The 23,125-nt window shown below is 44.0% G+C and overlaps 1 protein-coding gene across 2 annotated transcripts in view; it reads left to right on the forward strand.

The window, feature by feature from the left end:
- Nucleotides 1-12,918, forward strand: part of LOC122619358 (homeobox protein homothorax) — a 133,476-nt gene extending 120,558 nt beyond the window's left edge. Inside the window, exons 12-15 of one of the 2 annotated variants that reach the window (XM_043796253.1) lie at nucleotides 1,185-1,333; nucleotides 8,248-8,324; nucleotides 10,853-10,911; nucleotides 11,130-12,918. In XM_043796253.1, coding sequence (XP_043652188.1) covers nucleotides 1,185-1,333; nucleotides 8,248-8,324; nucleotides 10,853-10,911; nucleotides 11,130-11,290 — 446 coding nt within the window. In that variant the 3' untranslated portion in view covers nucleotides 11,291-12,918. The remainder of the gene's footprint in view (nucleotides 1-1,184; nucleotides 1,334-8,247; nucleotides 8,325-10,852; nucleotides 10,912-11,129) is intronic. The other variant, XM_043796254.1, reaches the window with a different exon arrangement.
- The last annotated feature ends 10,207 nt before the right edge of the window (nucleotides 12,919-23,125 follow it).

A 23,125-nucleotide genomic window follows, 5' to 3' on the forward strand; every position in this document is an offset into this window, starting at 1 on the left:
TTTGTTTTATGGCCTATTTCGAAAATCCCCAACCCCATCCCCACCCCCCTCTTCGCACTTTTCTGACCACTCGCCAAGCGAACGTCTCCATCGGCGACTAAATTAATCAAAACGAACTTCCGGTTTACGCAAAATGGCGTGAAGTCTGCCACCGCCATTGAATGCCTGAGTGTTTGCATCTAGGTGTGGCTACTGTGTGTGTGAAAATTAATGAATGAGTTAACTGAAAAATTAATGAAAAGCGGCCAGAGTGAAGGTGGAGCGAAAGCAAATGCCAAAGGTGTTGTGCCAAAGATAAAGCGTGGAAAATTTATGAAGGAATTAAGCGAAGGCTACCAAGTTAGACATTTGCCGGTTGGGCAATATTTGTTTTGGGCCCCGAAATCTGATGATCATGGTCGTCTTCGTCGTCATCCTCATCATCATCATCATGGTCGAGGAGGAAGGAGCGTGAAATTATGCAATCCATGGATGGTTTCTCTGGTTTTGAGGGGGAGTTGCTTGGTTTCGGTCTGGTTTATTTTGTTTGCATGTGCGCAGCGATTCGGGCTTCCTGTTTGCTGGCATTTGAGTTACTTAAGTGTAACTAAAACTTTAAGTAAACACACAAATAACATACTTAATATTAAACAAAAATATACACAGTCTGTGGAGATCCAGCGCTGATGATGATGATGAAAAGGAAAGGAAAGCACACAGGAAACGCCTGGGTTGGCCGACAAGATTTCTGGGCCTACAAACAAAAGATAAAAGCCTGGGGAGTTTAAATTAACCAAAAATTATGCAGGAACATTACCAAAAGCCAAAGCCACAGCCAAAGCGGCAGCCCTGACAAAAATTAATTTTGTTTATAAACAAGTCTTGGCAGCCAAAAGGCAGAGCCCAGTCTACTGACCTGCAGTCACAAACAATGTCATCCATATGATTATCGTTACGAGCGAGTGGAGTAATTTTATGCCCACTTGACAAACAGCCATAAACCAGAACAGCAAACACAGAAGTTGTCTTGGAGCAGCAGTAGTTTGCTCATTTTCCCATTTTCAGATTTTCCCACTTTTGGGGGTTATGGCATAGTCTCGTAGTGTGTAGTACTGTGACAATATTGACATAGGCCTCGCAAGATTTCCCCCCAACTATGAAGCACCACTCACTTTTCTACCACAATTTTCTACACAATTTTCCAGGTGATGCCAGCAATGCCAGCATAGGAAGTGGAGAGGGCACCGGCGAGGAGGACGACGATGCGAGCGGCAAAAAGAACCAAAAGAAACGTGGCATTTTCCCAAAAGTAGCAACCAACATATTGAGAGCGTGGCTGTTTCAGCATTTAACGGTGAGTACCACACAGTAGTGCCCCAAGTGCCCCAAGTACCAAAGTACCATAGTACCATAGTACCTTCATTTCCACCTCCGATTTCTGGCCAATGGCTTCCCGGCACGTCAGAGATGTTATCGCGATCTCAGTGGGAATCCCTGACTGGCTGGGGGCTGGCCCCACCCACTACCCACTACCAACTAGCAGCTAAACCAGCCCCAAACTCTGATAAGAATTCGCTCTAGCTGCATGGCGCGAAAATCGTGCTCACTTATCACAATTATTTAGGCAAGTAATTATTCGTGCAACAATAAAATCTGTGGTGATAGCAGTTTGCCAAGTAAGAACCTCTATTTAGCTGAAGTAGACAGTCAAGTTGGGCTTGAAAGAAAAGAAAAGAAAGTACTTTTGAACAGAATGGGTAAACTTGAAGGTATTTTAAACCGTGTTGTCTCTCAGTGCAGCTATTGTTTTATTTTCGTTGTTTTTCCAACGTGTGGCAGGTTGATAAGATTACCGCATGGGCTCCAATGAATGGCCTGCGTCAATGGGCGGTGCAGTGGGCGGGGAAAAGCTGGGTAAAAGGAAAACACGGGAACGGGAACGGGAACGGGGAAAAGCCGGCACGATGATGTAAACGATAGCAGCCAGGGAAGGCGCCATTCGGAACCTTGATTATATGGCCATTAGGGTGGGAAATGCAAACAAGATTGTGTGCTGTACTCGATCAGACTGAAGAGTCTATCCCCATCCCCATCCCCACCTCCTCTCCTTGCTTTCAACTGCCTAACCCAATCGCAGAGCATTCAGTTTGAGGCCTAAGCCTCCGTTTTGGCCATTTATCCATTGGGCAATACCCTTTCGGACATGGCAGCTTCTTTGCCCGGTCATCGCGTCCAATTAGATTTCCATTTTGGGGCCATCAAAGAGCTCGGCTAAACGGCCTCCAAATGCGGCACTAAAAACAAATTGCCAATGGCAATAACTATTCAAAGCCAGCAACTGCAGTTCAAAGTTCCTTTTTCGGATACTTTGGAGATGCCAAACGGAAGTCCAGTCCAATCCGCCGGATGTGTAATACAAATAAACAGATTTGTTATGCGCCACTTTATGTTAAGCAACAAGAAAAGCAATGCCAAGGAAAAACGCCAAGGGAAAAAGGGGAAAATCCAAGGTGGCCAAGGGTTGAATATGCGGTTGAGCCAAGTGGCCGGCAAACAAAACTATAAGATTTTATGCTGGACGGGTCAAGGAAGTTCCAACTACGTTTTTTGGCCATTAGTTTTGGGGATTTTTTGTGAGTCTGCTGGCGTCGTAACTGCGTATGTAAAATGATAGAAATCTTAATGGAATTTTGGTAAGCGAGTGTGTGTGTGTGGCCAAAGCTAACGACCAAAAGCTGACCAGCGCGATAAGCCAGCGAATCGGAAATTAAAGTTGAGGCTGCGTTTCTGGCCCAAAAGCAAACGAGAACGTAGAAAAAAAAACATGCAAACGTTTTAAAATACCACCCCAACCACCCCCCTGGGCCGAAAAGTAAAGTAAACGGAAGAAGCATTAGCCCAACCACCCCCATTTCCCCCAAACCCTCGGTGACATTGATGAATTGCCGTTTAAATCAGCGCATCACTCATGTTTGCCCAGCGGCAGCGTCTCGACTTTCACAGACTGCACATCCTCAACACTCAGATGCTCATCCACATCCACATCCACATCTACATTCACGTTCACATCCACATCCACATCCTTGACTGACTCCGTCGTCCCGGCTTAATGCCATTAACAGTTTTTCAACGCATTAGGGAAATTGTTTTTCCTCTGCGCCGACATGCGTTTGAAACTTTAATTTCGTATTCAAAGCCCTTCGATTTTGGCATAATGCAATGATTGCCAATTTGATTTATTGGCCTGCCGAATAATTATCTTAAGAACCACGCAGCCTATGAGTGATTACGAGTATATTTGAAAAGTATCGAATGGAAAATAGAGCGAAATGCAACACTGGCCTTAGAATGATTAGCATGTGAAATGCAACCCTGCCACTTCCGGTAGATCAATCAAATGCAGTGCGACATAGGCAGCTGCAATCAAAGACCCAAATTCGTTGATAATCATAATGAGATAATGAAAGTAAAACCATATAAATTCAGCTACTGAGATGTCGCCTGAAAGCCGTCGAATCCGCGCAAGACAGACCCCAAATAAGACCGCAATGATGGTGCTAATGAAGTGCATTGCATTCTGGAAAGAGGGGGGCTGGAAGGGGGGGCGGGGGGCTTGGGGCCGGGTTAACTGACTGGCCAACCAAAAAACAAAAGGCAGACGCAGACGTCGGCTGCAACAGCAGCAGCAACAGCAACAACAATAGCGTACATTGAGGGCATTGCATGGCCGCCTTGTTGTTGCTTTTGGGCTGATTGCCGTTGTTGCAGAAATGCATGTTGTTGTTGCTGTTGCTGTTGCTGGTTGCCATAATTATGGCAGGCGCGCGAATATTTTGTTTACATTTGGCGCGCACTGCAGACAGGCAACAACAACAGCAGCAACAACAGCAGCAACAACAACAGCACCCAAGGCAACGGCAGCAACACCAACGGAAAAAAGGCCTCATTTCGCGTGCTCCGCCTACTCGAGCAGCTTGCCACATGTGTGCAGTTTGCAGTTCGCCGTTGCCGTTCTCAGTTTGCCCATATGCCCCAGGTCCGCTCCCATTCTCCATTTAAAGCTGCCCCTCCTCTGTCCCGCGAAAAACCCTCCCTCGCCGGCAATTTTCTTCCGGCTGTCTGCATTTGCTGTTGCTGTTCTGCTTTTGGGCCTACATTTTGACGTTGCCGTTGCAATGTGCCACTTGCAACCCCCGAAAAAAAGTGCGCAGAGCGCGAAATGTTAAGCCGTGGCAAAATGGCCAAAAGGAAGCCATAGAGGGCGGTCGCAGGGGGTTGGTGGGGCAGGGGCATTAGGTGCAGTCGCGGAGAAAGAGTTGCATTGTTGTCAGCGAGTCATGTTGCAACGGCGCTTAGTGTGTGGCATTCTTCAAGCCGTTGGCTCATAACGAATCTGCAATGCGCTGTGAAAACTAAAAACAAAATTTTAGTATTTTCAAGAGACTTACAAAGAGACTTGCAACTTGTAATATTGATAGATAAGTCTCTGTAAATATATTTTCTACCCACCTCTAATGAATTTTTCATCAAAACTTAAATAACTTGTGCAATTTATTTACCGCCCCCGTAAAACGTAGGGCATCTGCTAACCGGCCAAGCTGCATATTATTATGACTTTCCGCCACAAAACTTGGCGGATGGGGCAGCATTGCGATTACTGCTGGGCCTTCTAGCGCACCTTATCAGTGGTGGTTGCCACAAGGGGGGGCAAATACGAGGAAACACTCATTTGGCTTTGTTTAGACTGGAAAAAATCTTTATAATGGCCAACAGTCGCCTTTTCTTCGCTGTGGCAATGCAATTTTCACCGCTGCAATTTGCTGCCAACGTGGTTGTTGTTGCTGTTGCTGTTGCCGTTGCTGATGTTGCTGTTGCAAGTGTAGTTGGTGTTGCTGCAGTCGGCGATGTTGCTGTTGCCGTTGGCTTGTTTCACAAATGGCGTCGCATTTGGCGTTGTTAATGGCGTCGGCATCGCTGGCATCGCTTGGTTGCCCGTTGCTGGTGCCTCATGTGTACGTGGATGGGGCAGGGCGATGCAAGGGGAGTGCCGGGGTGGGGGGGCTGACTTCTTGGGCTTGTTGTGCCATGTGTCACGGCGTTGCAGTCATGTTGACATCATTGGGCCCAGGTCCAATGAAATGGGGGTCTCACTCTCTTTGGGGCCTGGGGCCTTGGGCCCCACTTCCACTTGTCAGCAGGGGGAGAAAAGGAGTAGGCAAACCCCAAGCCCCAAACCCCCCACCTCCCAGCCCACTCCCCACTCACCACACACATCTGTGTGCGATGATTGTTTTAAATTCATTTGCCAAGTTTAAATAAACACACAACAAAGTGAAAATATGCTGGCAAAAAAGTGGAGCGAGTCAACTTGCCACAGGGACGCAAGACAGCAGACGGCAGACAGAAGGCAGGAATCACAAAAAAGAAAGAGACGCCTAGCCCAGCGACAGAAAGAGACGGCGATGGAGTGACTGGGGCGACAACTTAAAGGCGTGACAGTAATTAATTATTTTGTCGTATGGTAAATTAATAAACCAAATGGACTTTGTTTCTACTTGACATGTTATGCACTCTCTGCGTATCCAGCAACAACATGCACACATTTCGCCACATGTGTGTGAGTGCGAAATGCATAATTGCTTTCATTAGTCTAATTGGTGCAACAAAGTGCAGTTGAAAGAAAAACGCTTAAGCAGACAGAGCAGAACAGAGGACAGAGGACAGAGGGAGACGGGCTGCTTAGCTCTTGGGAGTACACTCTCCGTCATGAGTGTAGGCGTTGAAAGAAAAGCTTTTGCAAATGATATATATGCACTTCTGATCCCCAAGAGTCGGACAAGTCAACGAACTTGACCTGCCAGAGACTCGTATATAAAGGATTATACTCGGTTGGGACAAGTCGGTCGTATTTATAGTTGGCAAAGAAATCTTTGTCTTTTGCCGTGAGGCTTCAGCTCACAATGGTAATGGACTTAGTTATGATCTTTTTTCAAACCAAAACCTTGGGCATTTCGAAATAAAATATTAAAATTGCTATGTCTTTCTAGAACTGATATAAATTTAGAATACTCCCTGGTAAGGTTACGTGTACTGCTGATTTATATTTCGGCTTATGTAACCTTGCTGCTGCAGGCATTAAATATCGAAATATATGCTATTCCCGAAGTTGAACGCTCAATTACTCGAAGTTCGCAGACCATTCCTTTTGCCCATTGACAACCACAAAGTTGTTCCTGCTACTGCCAGATGTCTCGGCTCGTGTTGGCCACAACATCAAATCAATAACCAGGCTCCACCTGCATCTGGAATTGGCCAAGCCCACCCACTGCCACCGCCCACTTTCCTTGTGAGAAAGCCATCTCTGCAAATAGATGTGCGCCACAAAGTATGCTATAAATTCCGTTTTAATTTACCTGCATGTAATTTATGCCTTCTGACTTCTTGAACATTTTATATGGACAAGAAAACGAGGTGCAGCAGCAGCAGCAGCAGTTGCGATGGAATGGGGCAACATTGCCATTGGCATGTCCATTGTATTTACATGGCTCCTACGTTTATTTGTCAATACGCAAATTTCATATAGTATTTGGTATCTGCCTGTTTTGTTGTTGCTCTTGCTGTTGTTGCTGCCCGAAAGTGCGGGCGTGTCAGGCTGAAAGTCCTGGCCTCGACAGGACAGCAAACAACTATTGCTGCCGGGCAGGACTACAGCACAGACTTTGGACTTTGGACAGCAGCAAGACAACACGTAAAATTTATTAAACACAAACAATAAGGCAAATGCATTTAAGGAGCCACAGCTACACAGGCCAAGCCCTCACTGCTGCAGGACAACGGCACAAACAGCAGCAACAGCGGCAACTAAATTGCATTACAGGCGGCCAGGACATGCCAACACACAGATAGACACACGAACACAGAGACGCAAAGACGGAGACAAGGATGTGCAGCGTTGCACATTTCGATTGGAATGGCCCCGCCTTAAATGTATAACCCCAGAGTTGTGTATGGGTGACAGTTCATATATTTTTCGGGGCTGACCGTAAATTTGCAGACAATTTCTTAGCCCAGTGCAACGACAAAATTGCATTTGCAGACTGCACTGCGGAATGGGATCCCCTTGCATCACAATTATCGACTGCTGACGAGTGGCCCAAAAGCAGCCCAAAAGCTGCAGGAACCGCCCACAGCTGCCGGAAGCGATTGCGTCCAGTGGAGGGTTAAAACACAAAGGACTCCTTCGTCCTTCGTTCTTCGTCCTTCGAGCACGCGCACAAGAGTATCCCGATTTTTCGAGGGCGAAACAAAGCCAAAATCATTTGACGGCAACTTCCGCTGAACGGAGATCCTTTGAAATAATTTTTTGACAGCAGCCAGGTGACTGGTTAAACCGCTTCTCTGCCTGTAATGCACTAAAAAAATTTACAAAATTAAAACATCAAGAGCTAATTACCTTCAGGAGCCATACAAAAATGTCCGAATATTTGCCGCCCTGTAAGAGCCAAACAAACCAGCATTAATGGAGTGAAATTGTGCTGCGATCGGAATCGTTTAGTCAACAATAAGTGCACAACAACTAGGCAAATAAAACAAATTGTAATAAGCGCCAGGCCAGCCAGCCGATTAGATTAGCTGCTGCTGGGCAGCCATAGGGGTTAAGGGGGCGGGTCGGCCGTCCAGGGGGAGTGGCACTTTCACTTTAGCCAAACTATTTACCCACTGACGCCACTGTGTCGGCGGTTCGAATGCAAGATTTATGGGAAGTGGACTACTCGCTGGCATTTGTTTGCCCATTTGGCGCTAGACACGCGCTCCAATTGCAGTGCCCCACCCCGCCTTAACCCACTCCATGCTCCGGCTTAACCCCCTGAGGTAGCGGCAATTGAGGACACTTTGAGTGGCACTGCCGATAAGGAGGACGCACTGCAACCGGCCGCCTGATAACGCCCAAAACACCCGAAAACGCTGCGTTTCAAGTGCAGCCATCCACGCGGGCTGACAGGTTCCCATTCGGTTTTATTGCGGCTATGATTGATCGATTGTTTGGCCGACTGGGTTGGCTAGATAGATTGTAAATTTGGGCACTGCAACAGTTTGCCCAGCTCCAAATTCGTATTCGATATGCTAAGGGTGTCGAGAGTGGGGCGTTTCCATACTCATTCCATGTAAACAACTCTCATTTCGTAAATTATATATATAAATGTACTCTTCTATAAACCCTTTAAACATGCAAATATAATCTAATATCATTTTCGCATATTCTTGCAGCATCCCTACCCATCCGAGGACCAGAAGAAACAATTGGCCCAGGACACCGGCCTAACGATACTGCAAGTGAATAATTGGTAAGTTGCCGCTGGAGATTCGATCGCATCGGATCAGATATCCTACCAAACACACAACATCATAGTGTCATAATGTGGTAAACGACGCCCTGGGTTGTCCATTACTCACACGCTTTATTCCCTGACTTGGCCATAAGATTCCACTCGAAACCAAAACCAGAGCACACACACACGCCGTATGAGAAAATAAAACTATCTGGCCGAAAACAAATTTATAAGGCAGCCCACGCCAAGGAAATAGAACCTGCCACAGGTCGACAGGCAGAAAAGGTGAAAAGAATGTGGCAAACAAAATTATGGGCCTTGTGTTCATGAAAATAGGAAAGGGAAACAGAAAACTGGAAATCCTAGAGATCCCGGAGTGCATTAGGCTCGGGATACATGTACATGGCAAAGAAACGTCTCTGGGAGACGGCAACTTCATCAAATTTTGCACATTATGCGACAGCCGGCAGAACTTGACACTCGGCAAGCTGCAAACGGCAAACTGCAAAATGCAGCCAAACTACAAGATGCGCAAATAGGAATGGAGATGGAAGAGCTTTTCAAGCAAGTTAAAAGCGCTGCTGAATCTTTTATGCAGTTCGCTCAGACGTGGCTTGGATTGGCTTGTGTTGGCTTGGGTTGGCTTGGGTTGGCTTGCCGTGGAATGCTTTTAAGCTAAGACAGGCCACAATAAAATCCGGCGAGAAATGTGTGAGAGCTGCGCCGCCTGGCAGGCACTCAGCTCAATTAAATTGAATTTCGCGCTCACCGAAGCACACTCCAAATTAACAAATACTACGCTATCCGCAGGACCCTGCCCATCCGATTCGCTTAGGCACGCAACACTGCGTAGAAAGGTCCTGCGGAAAAGGAATACACAACATTTGAGGGATGGGGAAGGAGAGGAGAGGCATTGAATGGACGGAGAAGCCTTGGCAGAAAATAGCAAAATAAAATGTTGACACTTTTGGTTATTTATGGGCAGGCGGGCAGGACACCTTTTGCTGAGCCAGTCGCTCCGAGCGAGCAGGACACTAATCCTGGGGGAATATCGCATCGCCCCCAGGACTATAGCTCTCTAAATGTGTATTTATTTTTGCGCAATTTGAGCCGAGCAGAATCGTAAGAAGCATAAGAAGCCATTCAAATGACCAGGAGATTGTGGAGAAGTCCATTAACACCCAATAAGATGCCCAGACAGCAAAAGTAACTTTCGTAATCGAAAAAGTTTCGCTTTTTTTCGCTGCTCCTGCCGCCGAGCAAGTTTTAAATATTAACGCTTAGTTACAGCTGCAGGAAGAAAAGTTATAATTATGGGCTAAGTACATAAATAACTTCGCAAGTGTTTGCTTACTGCTCCGAGTTATTGTACTTATTTGAGCCTATATATATTTATATATAGTGCACATACATAGTCCCTTCGCATCTGCAATCATTCCAATCAAGTGCGAGGCCAGCGGGCAAATCGATTTGCAGCTTACAAGACTCGAATCATTTGCTGCATCTCGAAATGCGAGGAAAGCGAGGCAGCAAGTCAGCGAATATCTATATGGCAGAACGGAACTCAATTCCATTTTGTCGTTTTGATAAACGATTTCACGGCGTTGCAACAATTTCCGCCCCAAAATGAGCAAAAATCAGGGGCAGATCGCAAGCGAAACTCAACTGCAAATTGAAAAGTCAAAGGGGCGAGCGGTGAAATGTTCCCTTTTTCAATCCGTTTGGAGGCGGAGTTCCCAGTGGCCAAGTGCATTAACCTCGGCTAACTTGGTTTTTGGCTAATGCGAGTAGCTGTATCCATTGCCGTCCTTGTAGCTGTCGCTGTGCACTGCGAGAAATTCCCCTCTCCACCCATTAAAGTATTTCTCCAAGACGAAATAAGCAAGTTAATGCTAAATCACTTCTAGAAACCAGATACATAACTTTAAATGTAGCTTATCAGTAATATTCACTTATAATTCAGGGACATAGTTTCAGTTGTGGCATTAGTTTTTCTCGGTGCAACTGTAACTGATGCCTCTGATGTTTTTCCTTTTCCCCGTTTGGGTTTTTTGCTGGTGGTTTCGCTGTTTGGCATTATACGAGTATATAGGTTTTTTGTGTTTATCTTTTCTTTTTTTTGAGGCCGTGTCAAAGCTTGCGGGTAACATCGTCTTGGCCAAGTGACTGTCACTCGGCCGGCGGCTTTCTGCTTTAATCATTTGCTCTTTTTGCGCTTTTTGTGTCGCCACTGATCCTGCGGATCAACGGGCAACTGCTTATTATTTCTTATTGCATTTATTAAACGACAATCATAACCAAAGTCGGCGAGGCCCATTGATCTGGCCGTGGCAGGGCAGCAAAAAGTGTGACTCTGGCGGAGATTTGGTTTGGTTTATGGCTAAGTTGGGCACATAAAGCACCGTGGTCCCGGCAAATCCGGGCCAATTCATGCATAATTCATCGATCCTTTTCGGTTTTGGTTCGGTTACGATCAGTTCGGTTCAGTTCGATGTGTTTAATTAGGGAATGCCACTAAAACGATATCTTCTGTCTGCTTACAGGTTCATCAATGCGCGGCGGAGAATCGTCCAGCCGATGATCGATCAATCGAATCGTGCAGGTAACTATCGCTCTTATTCAAAATGAAATCCACAAAAAAAAAAAAAAAAATCTCCATAACTGTGAAATAGCGCTGATCTAGTTAAGAACTAAGTGCGGTGAGCCGTGAGGATCGCCTCGCTTATTTTTGCCATCCATTCGAACGCAATTTCTAATTATGTGCATTTTTTCTCTTTTTCCGCTTTTCCGCCCTTTATCCACTTGGCAACTCACCAACAGTCTATACACCGCATCCAGGTCCCTCCGGATATGGCCACGACGCCATGGGCTACATGATGGACAGCCAGGCGCATATGATGCACCGTCCGCCCGGAGATCCGGGCTTCCACCAGGGCTACCCGCATTACCCGCCCGCCGAGTACTACGGCCAGCACTTGTAATCCTCGTAATCCGGCCCCGAACCGGAACCGGAAATGCAACTGGAACTGGTACTGGAAATGGAAACGGAACTGGAACTGGAACTGGAACTGAAACTGCAGCCAGAGAGCTCTCCGCCGGAAGCGATCAAGCCAAAATCATAGCTTAAATTTTACCACCACCCAACACTGGAGACAAAGGACGAAGTACGAAGGAGCTGAATGAATACACAAGGATCCGATCCCAAAACTATAGCATACCATACCGCGTGGCAATATCAGTCAAGTAATAGCAAACAAAAAACAACAAGCAGAGAACAACAAGCGTAGTAAAATCTATACAAAATGATATTAGCTAAGCAACAGCGACAACAACAACCGCAACAGCAACAAAAAGAACAACCACAACAACAACAAAAGAAACAGCAGAATCCAGAACAACAAAAAGCACCAGCAACAACAAACCACATCAAAAAGAAACCAGAAATTTGAAAAGAAACTATTTGTGTATACCTTAAACATAAATAACAAAAGCAGAAAAAAGGGAAAATAAAAGCAAGAAAAAAGAAATATTTATGCATAAACAAAAATGAAACGCTTAGCTATAAGTTAAATAAACAAAATAAAACCAGAACTCACACACACATACACACACACACGCACACACACAGACACACCGAGACGCAACACAACAATTTGAAATGCAAATTTTTATGTTCAAAGCTGCAGAGTGCAAAACACAACATTTTAAAGCATGAATTTAGGCGCAGTCCAGAAAGGATACAAAATTGGATAGGACATACAAAATTTAAGCGACATTTCGTTCGGATTTGTTATAGATTTTAGTTTGAATTTAGAAAATGCCCCGCCCCGCCAGGAAATCAAGGGAAAACCAAACCAATAGCAGCATCAGCAGCAGCAGCGAAATTCGATCGAGTTTGAATATACATAATTTGCGCAATGGAAGGACGAGAGGAGAATTCTTTGCTAGTTCTTAGTTTCATTTTAGTTATGTAACAAGTCAGTTGTAGTAACGCTTTGTTTTCTATACCTTTACGCATATGTATATGTACATACAAAACAAATCGATAACAAACTATAGATACTATACATACATACGTACATCTACGTTTAGGCGATAGCACCCTACTATATATCCTACGTTTAGACGATTAATTTAAATAAATTGAATTGTTTTCTAATTTTATGCCTTGCAACACTTAAGTAAAAACGAAATGGAATTTAATTTTTACAAAAGGGAAAGATGATCGATCACTAGACGAGGAACATTATGATTTGAATTTGTTTTAGAGTTTTCATTGTGTGTGCGGATCTTGTAGTATTATTTTCCAACTGAAGCACACCGACCGATTTGAATATATGAATATATATATTAATATGTATATGTATATGTATATGTATGGATTTTATGCGAGAAACAAACAGTACGATACAAATAATGGCATAGGCATATACATAACTCTGAATATGTATACGTAATATTAATAATAAATTATGCTTACGTTTAAACTGTACTTTTATTTATGTATTCTAATTTGTATGCGTTAATCCTTAGTTAACTATTATTAATATTATTACATTTACTTAATTAATGATTTAAATTTAACTAATTCAAGAGGATAGAATTGTACGAGAGATGATTTATTGATGAAAACAAAAATGCATATATGAGAAAATATTTGAAAAAATAATCGTTCTTTGTGTTTTTATTTGATTTTGGTTCCGATTGGTTATGATTTTCTTTCAGCGCGGGCAAATACCTATGTTTTTTTTGGGGGATTTAGACTCCAAGAGCCTTATCCTCCCTCCCAGGATATGTTTATTTTTATTCCTGTTGGATCTTTTGGCAGACGCGTCACATGCTAAGGAACTGAATTGAATTTACATTGCTTGTGAATCTGATTAATCTTAAATGGTAACGAATATACGTAAATGCAGAGGGCAACAAATCGAAATTTAAGTATTTAGTTTGAAACTTATTAACTATGAATAGATTGAAGGTGAAGGTGTGGAAAGCGAGTACCTATTTGGAAAATACAAACGCGAAATAAGATGGATTACTTAGCCTGCTCTTTGAACGAAACTTGAGCTTCTTTTGCATGGGAACCCAAACTTTTTATTGGCATACACACTTAGGCAAACTCCTCTAACTTCTTACCGACTACACTCGAAACAATCACTCAAATGTATACGAACTTCTCTAAGAATCCCCAAGGATGAAAACCTTATGCGAATTTTTTGCACCTAACGAGCGAAGCGATAAATTTATTTACAAAATTTTGCTAAATTGCAAATGCTGTAATTGCGAATAGAAATCGAAATTGAAATTGAAATTGAATTAAAGGTAAATCGAACATTTTCACAATTATACATCAGAACTATACGATATACGAGTACGAGTACGCATCGCTAGTAATTTATTAGACTATATATATAAAGTAGTTAAATAATCGACCCAACAATTGACTTGAGAAACGTTTAAACGCAAACGCAAACGCAAATTGTACAGAACGCCTTAAATGAGAAACCAAAGTGGAAGCATTGAATGAATGAATGATGTATACGAGTCTATATACAGAACATAAACTATACCTAGTTATACCTAACTAAATTTTAATAAATCTCGAATAGTATATATATATATATATATATAACTATATATCATACACTTTATGGCTTAAGAAAAGGGAACCAAATGCAGTCGAGTCGGAAGGCAGTGAGTGATATCCCCCACAGTTGTTGGATCCGAGAATTCCCGAGAGTTTCTAAGTATTTTGTATGAGCTTCTTTTATATGCCCCTTCAACATTCGATCGTGGGGATGTTCAATATCTGATCCAGAGTATCGTATCTGGGGGATATGCTGCTCGCTGCGCCGAACCGACAAAAGCTTGTAAATTAAATCAGTGCGATTGATTGTGAGGGGGGATATGGCAATATTTGTGCGTATCGGATCGATGTGGATAAGCACCCACAATAATCCAGATAATGAGCTATACGATTTATAATACGCATTGTATGTATATGGGACGGACGAACTCAAAGGCTTTTTCGTTTGAAATCATTTGCGTGTCGGAATTTAAATTAAAATGTGATTTTTCTCGAAACTTTAATGTATACGCCGTAAATATTATGAATATGATTATAAAGTGCTGCAGCAACATTATTATTACCATTATGATTATTACTATTGATAAATCGATTATAAATTTACATATTCAAGTGTAATGTATGTAATAAATATTGTACATTTTTGATAACTTCCCCGTAGACTATACACTGTAAATATATCGCAACATTTGCATACATCACCCACACTTAAGTACATTACACTAATTGTAGAGCTAAGTTTAAACCTAATCTAAAGCTAGATCCTAGCGATAAATGGTAAGGGACGATAGGGCGCAGAAATGCAACCCTGAGCATAGACTAAAATGCACGAGAAGTAAATTAACAAAGGACATGTTAAAATGAAAGAACAATTTATACAACTTACCCACGCGACAGCATCAAGTAAACCCAAAAGAATGAAAGAGCTAGAAATAGATTGAGACACACTTGCGAGAAAGAGAGAGCTAGCGAGCGAGCGAGCGAGACAGAGCACTGGAGTTAGAAAGGGAGAGCTAGCTCTGAAGTGCGAAATCCAGAAATTAAATCAATAAAACAAAAGAGAAAAGCAAGGAAAGGAAAGGAAAACTCTAAGAAGTAAAAACTATAAATATATTTATATGGACAATTGAATTAAATAAATGTTTGTGCGTGTAAAAATTAACTTTAACTAAATTGCTAGACTTAAAGGCCAGAATGAATTAAATATAAATATATTGAAAGGAAACAGTATCATTAAATTAATTAACTAATTGAAGCTTCTATGTAAAGAACTAAAAACCAATTAACGAATTCCTGAACTTCTTGGCGCCCCAAAATCGCCAGATAAAAGGCGTAGCAACAACAAGGGCGACACAGAATATGGGCAAATATTGAACATAATTTTCAACTGTAATAAATTATGAAATAAAAGATTATGAAAACCAATCGAGAGTCTTTTTAAATCGACTATGTGTATGTGTGTGCCAGTAAACGGGTTCACGGCTTGACCTCTGACCAGTCGAATGTGCAGCCTGGGAATGGGAAATCCTGGCTGTCCTGCGTCCTGCGTCCTGCGTCCTGACAACTGACGTGGGTCCGTTCGCAATTTGCCAGCTGTCAGTTGGCTGGCTCTCGAACCCAGGCCCAACTTTAACTGAAGGTGGAACCCTTAGACCAGCGCCAACTGACCCTGCTTTCGACCCGCTCTTGACCGTTGCGTGCCCCTTCAATTTGCGCTGGCCACTATACTACTCGTATATACGCTATATACATGCATATATCTTCGGCGCTTCTCGACCAATATAATTGAACTATAATTGCCCCGAAATGTTCGTGCGGAGCACGCTTCATCTGCTCCGACTTCCGCCCCGGCTTTCGTGATCGTTTAGACCCGGCATTAGCCGAGTTTCGAGTTCCGAGTTGGTGAGAACTGCATGCACCTCTTCTGGTCAGTGCACTGGGAGAAAAGCAGGTAAAATCTTATATTTATTTTGCGATCTACCTATAAGTACTGCGTAAATGTTCCACATTATTTGATTGCGCTAGTTGTACATAGACCAGCCCTTAAGTGCTTTAACCCTTTACATTTTTAAAAATGTTCCACATTATTTAACTGCGTCAGTTGTACTTAGAGCAGCCTTTAAGTGCTTTCACCTTTTACATGTTCATAAATTCGAGCTTATATAAATTGCTTTAATATGCAAAATAATAGTTTTATTTCTCTGAACCAAGCAGCCTTGTTTCTTGCAGTGCTGCTCCAAATACCATCGCATTCTCCACTTCATTGGGTTGTTATTTTTTGGCAGGCGCTGCTAATGCCAATCGAGTGGCACCCGACAACAGCTGCGTGGATTTCCACGCACTCGCCCCTAGTGGCTGAAACGGCCAAGGAAATTCAATTAATATTAATTAGCCAAGGTGTCGAGCTGGTGGCTCTCCCGCTGGATCCACGGATCTCACGCTGTTGCTCCTTGGCCAAAACATACACGCATTATTTCGGCCACAAAAATACCAACCAGACACCAAGAACCGGACGGACTCGCACGCCACATAGATAAATGGAGTTTTAATCATTTTCCAAGTGTGAAAATTAGTTGCGTTTAAGTTGCCTATAATTAGTGGGCAGTGGTGGCAGAACCCCCCTCCCCTTCCAGGAGGCACCCCCCGCCTTGTCCGTCGGCGGCTGTAATTACTTTTACGAGCTGTTTACAGCTGCTGCGAGTGGTCATTATGTGGTGGCTTATAAAAATATCTGCTGTCAATTTATGCAAATTTCTTATTTCTCCGCCCGCAAGAAAAAAAGTTTCCCTTCCGTCCGTGTTTCAGTCCACCTACACGGAAAGTTCTTTAAATTGCCAGCACAATTGGACGGAGCAGAGGACGACATCCCGGGATTCCCGCCCTGCGGCTCTTGTTTTTGAAACTTTAATTTATTTTCATTGCGCATTTTGATGCTCGTAATTCCCTCGTTATTGTTGCCTCCTGTTGCCTCCTGTTGTCCGGATTCCTCCCTCTTTTTCCCTTTCCATTTCCCAGTGTTATAATGTCACGCTCGGTGTTGGCATCATTACTTGTGCCATTGTGCTGGCCCCGCTTTGCATATGAATATGATTTGGGAGCGACACAGTGCAAACTGCGCTTACACAACCGCACAGCCCTTAGACGCCGAGTCGTCCCATCCCCAGTGGTTGCTATTTTAATTTCGAATCCGAATCTTTTTTTTCGTATCTTTCACCCGCCCGAGAACATTGTTGCCTTCTCTCGCCGCTCTTATAATTTCAAAACAGATTAATGTTGCGCATATGTGACACCATTTTATGCGACGGGTTTATCTCCTTTATGGCATCATCGTCGCATCTCCGCCTCGAAAGTGCGTCCCGTTTCCAGCCGAGGCGTTCACCACCACCGAGGGCTTCACCAGGTTCAGCCAGCTCAGCCGGGGTCTTAAGTGGGATCAGCACCGGCATTGGGTTAAATGCCCGGCCAGATCAAAGCAGGTGCGAGCGTATTATGAGCAATTTCTGTCCGCAGGGGGAGTGCGTTGCGACTTCGATTTGGATTTTGTGGAGGGGAGTCACGCCAAAAGGGGTTGCAAAGATAAACTTTAGATTTCTCCATATAAGCTAATAACAATTACAGATTTAACACTAAATTCTAAAGGAAACTAAAATGAATTTAAAGTTGTTCTGTTGTTAAGCGAATGCCGCGATTAGTTACATCTCTTAATAGAAACACGATTACTGTGAGATATTTGTATTTTTATGTTTTGTCTTATTACAGAGGGTTAGTCCTCTCGGATTGGAATACAATGGATATAGATTCCCATTGTGCCAGCCCGGCTCCACTAATTTTGGCATTCATTGGCCGCCGTTCTCTCGTTCCCCGGGCCAAATCTATTTAGCAGCATTAGCCATTGTCTTTGGTCTGTAATGTGATATCGCAGCGAGAGCCATCCATTCAAGACACGCGTTTGTCAAGCCATTTATTCCCCCACCGACTCACTCACTCTTTCATTCATTCATTCATTCGTTCACTCATTCATGGCTCCATTCACTCGATAGCTGTGCGAGTGAGTAGATGGCCTGGAGCTAGGATCTGGAGAAGTACGAAGTCCGAAGTCCGAGGCTCATTAATGCACTTTGCATAATCGCAAAATCATTCAGACGGCAGACAATGGGCGCTGCGATGTGTTTTTGCGGGGGCGTTGGTGTCAAGTGGAGCAAGAGCTGGAATTGAAATGTTTTCGGATAATTTAAATGACTTGAATTATGTAAATTGTCGCCCCAGACAATGCACTTGGAGGAATGGCGAATGGGGGAATGCCTGAAAACTGAAAGCTGAAAGCCAGACGATATCGTGCGGCCCGCACTAGAGTCACTTACAAATTTAATTAAGCTCAATTGAAAGTAACACCACGAACGGCGGCTGGCATTCCGGCCGTTCTGAGATCCATGTGGCGACAATCCAAAACTTTGTTTTGACAATTGATTCAATGAAAAATTTAGTGCACCGCCAGTTGGATATTCTCTGGATACCGAGCACTGCCTGTTGGATGCTGCATGCTGGATGTCCGTTGGTCGTTGTCCGTTGGCCGTTGTCCGCCCACGCGAACCACGGACATGCGGACATGTGGACATGTGGACAATCGGACAGCTTCAATATGTCATGGAGCTGACTTTTGTCTCGATTGCCTTTGCACTTTCATCGCGGCATGTCGCGTGTACTTGTCCCACTTACTGTGGCATAATTTCCCCGTATCTCTGGGTAGTATCTATATCTCTGGGTAGCTGTGGCTGTGGCTGTAGCTGTATCTGTAGCTATATCTGTATCAGTATCTGTACCTCTCCGTGCTGATGTCTGCATTTACATAATTGAATTTGTTTGCTTGATTGTCGAGCTGTCGATGCTTCGTTCGCTTGGATGTTTGGCTGTTTTCCGCGGTGCGGGAGGCATCATCAAATTGACAATTGCTAGTTCCGGTCGTTTGCAGTTTGAAGTGCCATCGATGCCGGCCTGCAGGCAGATACAGATACGGGGACTCGGGAGATATGCTCCTCGTATACACACACAGACACATAAACTGGGAAAAGGGCCCTCATCCGCCGGCGCAAAAATCAACGCAATTTGTCAATAAAAATGTAACTCAAACGAACAGATTGTGAAGTGTGCGAATGTGCTCGAAACAATCGGCGGGCATAAATTATGGTCCATATATGTATGTGGTGCTGGTGGTGCTGTTCTGCAGTTCTGCTCTTCACCCGCCCTCCACTGTGCGCTGATCCACTGCTCAGTGGTGCGATGCGGTGGCTTCTGCGGTTGCCCCCGCTTTTCTGGTGGCCTCCATCTGCGGGCTGCGTCTGCGATTCGGATTCCGATTCCGATTCCGATTTCGGGATGCTTGACTTTAATGCGTATAATGATTTCCAATGCAGATTAAATGATCAGATTATGGGGCACTCGAGCTTCTGCTCAAGAGATCTCTGGAGTGGAGTGGACTGGAGTGTGCCTGCGGGTGCGATTTTGGTCCACCCCGATCGGGTTGATTCCTTCGATGGCTTTAAATGATGACGCATTGGGAAATCTCTGCAAGTGCGTTTGCCAATTATCGTCATTGTTAATTTAGTCACATTTCATGTTGCTTACGGGCGATTCAATTATTTAGAGACTGCCCCATCCTGTCGATTTTAAATTGCCGCAAACGAAAAGCAATTTAATTTTGAATTAGTCGCTAAGACAGTCTACTTATGTGCCAATACATAACTTTACATATGTGCCACATACTCCTAGGTACATATGTATGTACATATGTATGTGCAATATACAATCAAGTTTAATGCATTTAACTGCAATCAAAAATGACTGTTCTATGCATTTCCAATTCGCACACACATTCACCATCTCTCTGGCAAAAATCTTTCAACAGAATTTATATAAATGCTGTCAATGCAGCTCGGCCTGCCACGCCCACTCCCACGCCCACTGTCGGTTTTGCCAGCCAAAGCGAAAAATATATTTGAATGGAAATGCAGAGAGGAAAGTTGGTTGGTGATTGATTCGCTGGGAGTTTTACTTTTCGAATTAATAGGGCAAATTTTATTTAATCTCATATTTCAGCAGAAGTATCTTAAAGATTCACAAAATATATAAACATATTTGTAGGATTTTATATAAAATATGAAACTAGTAGATAGTGTATGTTGCTCCCAGTATATAATTTAGATACATATGAATTTTTGCAGTGTGTCCTTGGGGAGGAGTGAGGTTTACAACGTTGAAAATTAAAACATGAGAATGGCTCTGCGAAAGTTTCGTACTGCAGATGTAGCAACAATAGAATTTATATTGAAAACTAAGGAAAATGTTGCAGTCGTTGAAGAACAAGACATTTTACAACAATTGCAAATGTCTGTGGCCAAAAACTGTGCGCATGTCAACAAATTTTGCCGAATTTCGTTTTCGGTTGTGTGTGAGCCGTATTATAAAAGTCACAATAATAATTTCTTAAAATCTTTGCATATTTTTGGCTGCATCCGAAGACGATGATGATGATGTGGCTGTTGTTGCTGCTGCTGTTGCTGTGGCATGCATTTTATTTTATGCTTCCTTCCGTTGCACAACCCCTTCCACTGGCGAGATATCAGAGTATGTACTGGCTTGTACTGTGTACTCCGAAGATTCAACCCACACAATGAGATGAGAGGGACACACATGGATGGATTTTTCGGTGGGGTTGTTTATATATCCGCACTTAATGCTTAATTCAGTTACAGCTGCTCTGCTTTGACATTGTTGTTGCTCTCGTTGGCGTTGTCGTTGTCGTTGTCGTTCTGGTTCTGGTTCTAGTTGGCAAAGAGTGACATTGTTGTTGTTGCTCCGGCTGCGATACCATTGACAATGACATCATCATTATGGCGTACTCAGCTTCCAGTTCCCAGCAGCAGCAGCCGCAGCAGCAGCGGGAACAGCGGGAGCAGCAGGAGCAACATCTTCTAGAACAGCATCAGCAACTTCCTTGTTTGCCAACGTCTTCTTATTTTCTGTGTCCTCGGTGGCATCCTCGCTGGTGTAGAATCCATTCTTCCTCTTCGGCGCTGTCACATCTTTGTTATATTTTTGCGCAAAATAAATGAAGTAAAGTAATATTATTGCACTTAGACCGCATTAAGTTGTACGTGGCAATCTGTGCTCCATTCTGCTTGCCAGCGATACGAAGAAAGTGCGGCAGGATGGTAAGGATGGCGAGGATGGCAAGGATACTGTGGGATGGGCGCCTTGGGGATTGGGTTTAGTTTTCAAATTTAAGTGCCAGGGATTCGCCACGAAATTAGCCAAAGAAATGGCTAAGAGGAGCTGGCACTGCTCGCTGCCTGATGATGATAATAAAACCATAATCAAGTATGCGTACATTGCACTTAGCCCGGGATCTCGCCTCACTTCTCTTTCTCTTTCTCCCAATACACATACATATGTATGTCTATCTATAAGTATGTGTGAGTTTATCCGATATACACCCCTGCTCTGGTTTCTGGGTTCTGGGGACTCCCTTTCTCTTGGCCATCTCGGTGTCGCCAACACAGTTAACAATGGAAAATTGCTGTTGACATGATTTTGCACTTTCGCATCGACTGCATTCGGCAATTAGATTTGTCTCTGCATTCTCAGTGCATGTTGTTGATCTCGTTCCCCCAAAACTGTTTGCTGTCCTGCTGTTGCCATTGGCTTTTCGTGTTTTTGTGGTCATTCGCAAAAGTGCAACGTTGCAATTCGGCTGCTGCTCTGGCTGCAACGTGGCCATTGCGTAATGTGCGGCTGTCAATTTATTTGAATTATTTCCGAACCCAAGCCCCCAATATGCCACCCTTTTCGCTGGCCACACCCACACCCACCACCGCCACCCGACTGCCCGCCCGACTCTCCAAAGTCGGCAAAACGGAAAACGCTTTTAGTACCCAAATGCCACAGCCCCCCCCCACCCGCTTCCAGAGGGAGCCCAGCCATCATCCTGCCTAGGTGTCAAAACAGTTTCTGTTTTATGGCACACGGCTCAAGACTTTTCGGTGGGCTGGTCACTTTTGCAGGCCGTAAAACAAAAATATAATTATGACGAGGGTTTGCACTCGCCCAATGGACTGGAGGATGGCCGATGGCCGATGGCCAATGGTTGAGAAGGGGTAGAAAGTCTTCAAGTGCGGCCTTAAGTCTTAATAAATATATGTGAAGCTTCAGCCGCCGAGTCGTAAAACGGGATAGCTGTATACCCCTCATATGCGGGATAGTACGATACTGGGTTAGTCCTATCGGGTGTTTAAGGCACCTCATGTGCGCTACGTCATCTTGGATCAACTTGATATTGCACCACCTATTGAATGTGTTTATCAAAGAATATATGTCGAGTTCTTTGATTATTACAAGTATATTCAGGGATACAGTTGATAGGGATTATAGTAAGCATACGTAAAAGGATTATTTTTTTAAACCTTATAGGTTTTGCAGCACTAAATGAATGAAACCCAAAGCGAATGAGTCACTGAACTCGAGAACTCGTCGGAGACGCAGGAAGTGTAGCGCACCTCGAAACCTATCGGCATTGTTATGTCCGAAGGAGCAACAAAAATCGCATAAAAATCGCAAATTGAAAGCAGTCGCAACAAAAGTGCCGCCTCGAAAGGCTTCACTCGCCGTCTCCCAGTGCTCATCCGCATCCACAGCCACATCCACATCCAGAGCTACATCCAGTGCCACATCCATCTGCATCTCAACTTCCATCAGCAGTTGCATCCAGCCAGATCCATTGCCCATGTGCGATGGCCAGAGTTAGTGTCAGGCGCTGACAGACGGATGGACAGACCTTCGGCGACTCGGAGCTGCACTCTTGACCAAGTTGTTGGAGCTGGAGCTTTCGGTGGGTGGACACCACTTTAATTAGCCTGCGTTCGAGATGGCATTGAAAGTGCCGACCCGAGCACTGAGATGGATGGGATGGATGGTCAGAATCGGAGGCCAGATGCACCTGGGAAAACAATATTCCACTTACAAGTTATACCTTGAAAGAAATGACATCATAAACTGGACAGATTAGAATGAACCCACAGCATCTACTATGCTTTATTGATAAGAAGCTGCAAATATGTGTATTTACTTGTACAGCTAGTACACACGTGTTTTCTTTCAGTGTAGAAAGGGAGCTGGGATATCGATGGATGTGCCACTGGATAAATGAATGAATTCCTGAGTGCTCGGCGAGCATTTG

The sequence above is a fragment of the Drosophila teissieri genome, chromosome 3R, assembly GCF_016746235.2.
Source record: "Drosophila teissieri strain GT53w chromosome 3R, Prin_Dtei_1.1, whole genome shotgun sequence".
Classification (NCBI taxonomy): Eukaryota; Metazoa; Arthropoda; class Insecta; order Diptera; family Drosophilidae; genus Drosophila; species Drosophila teissieri.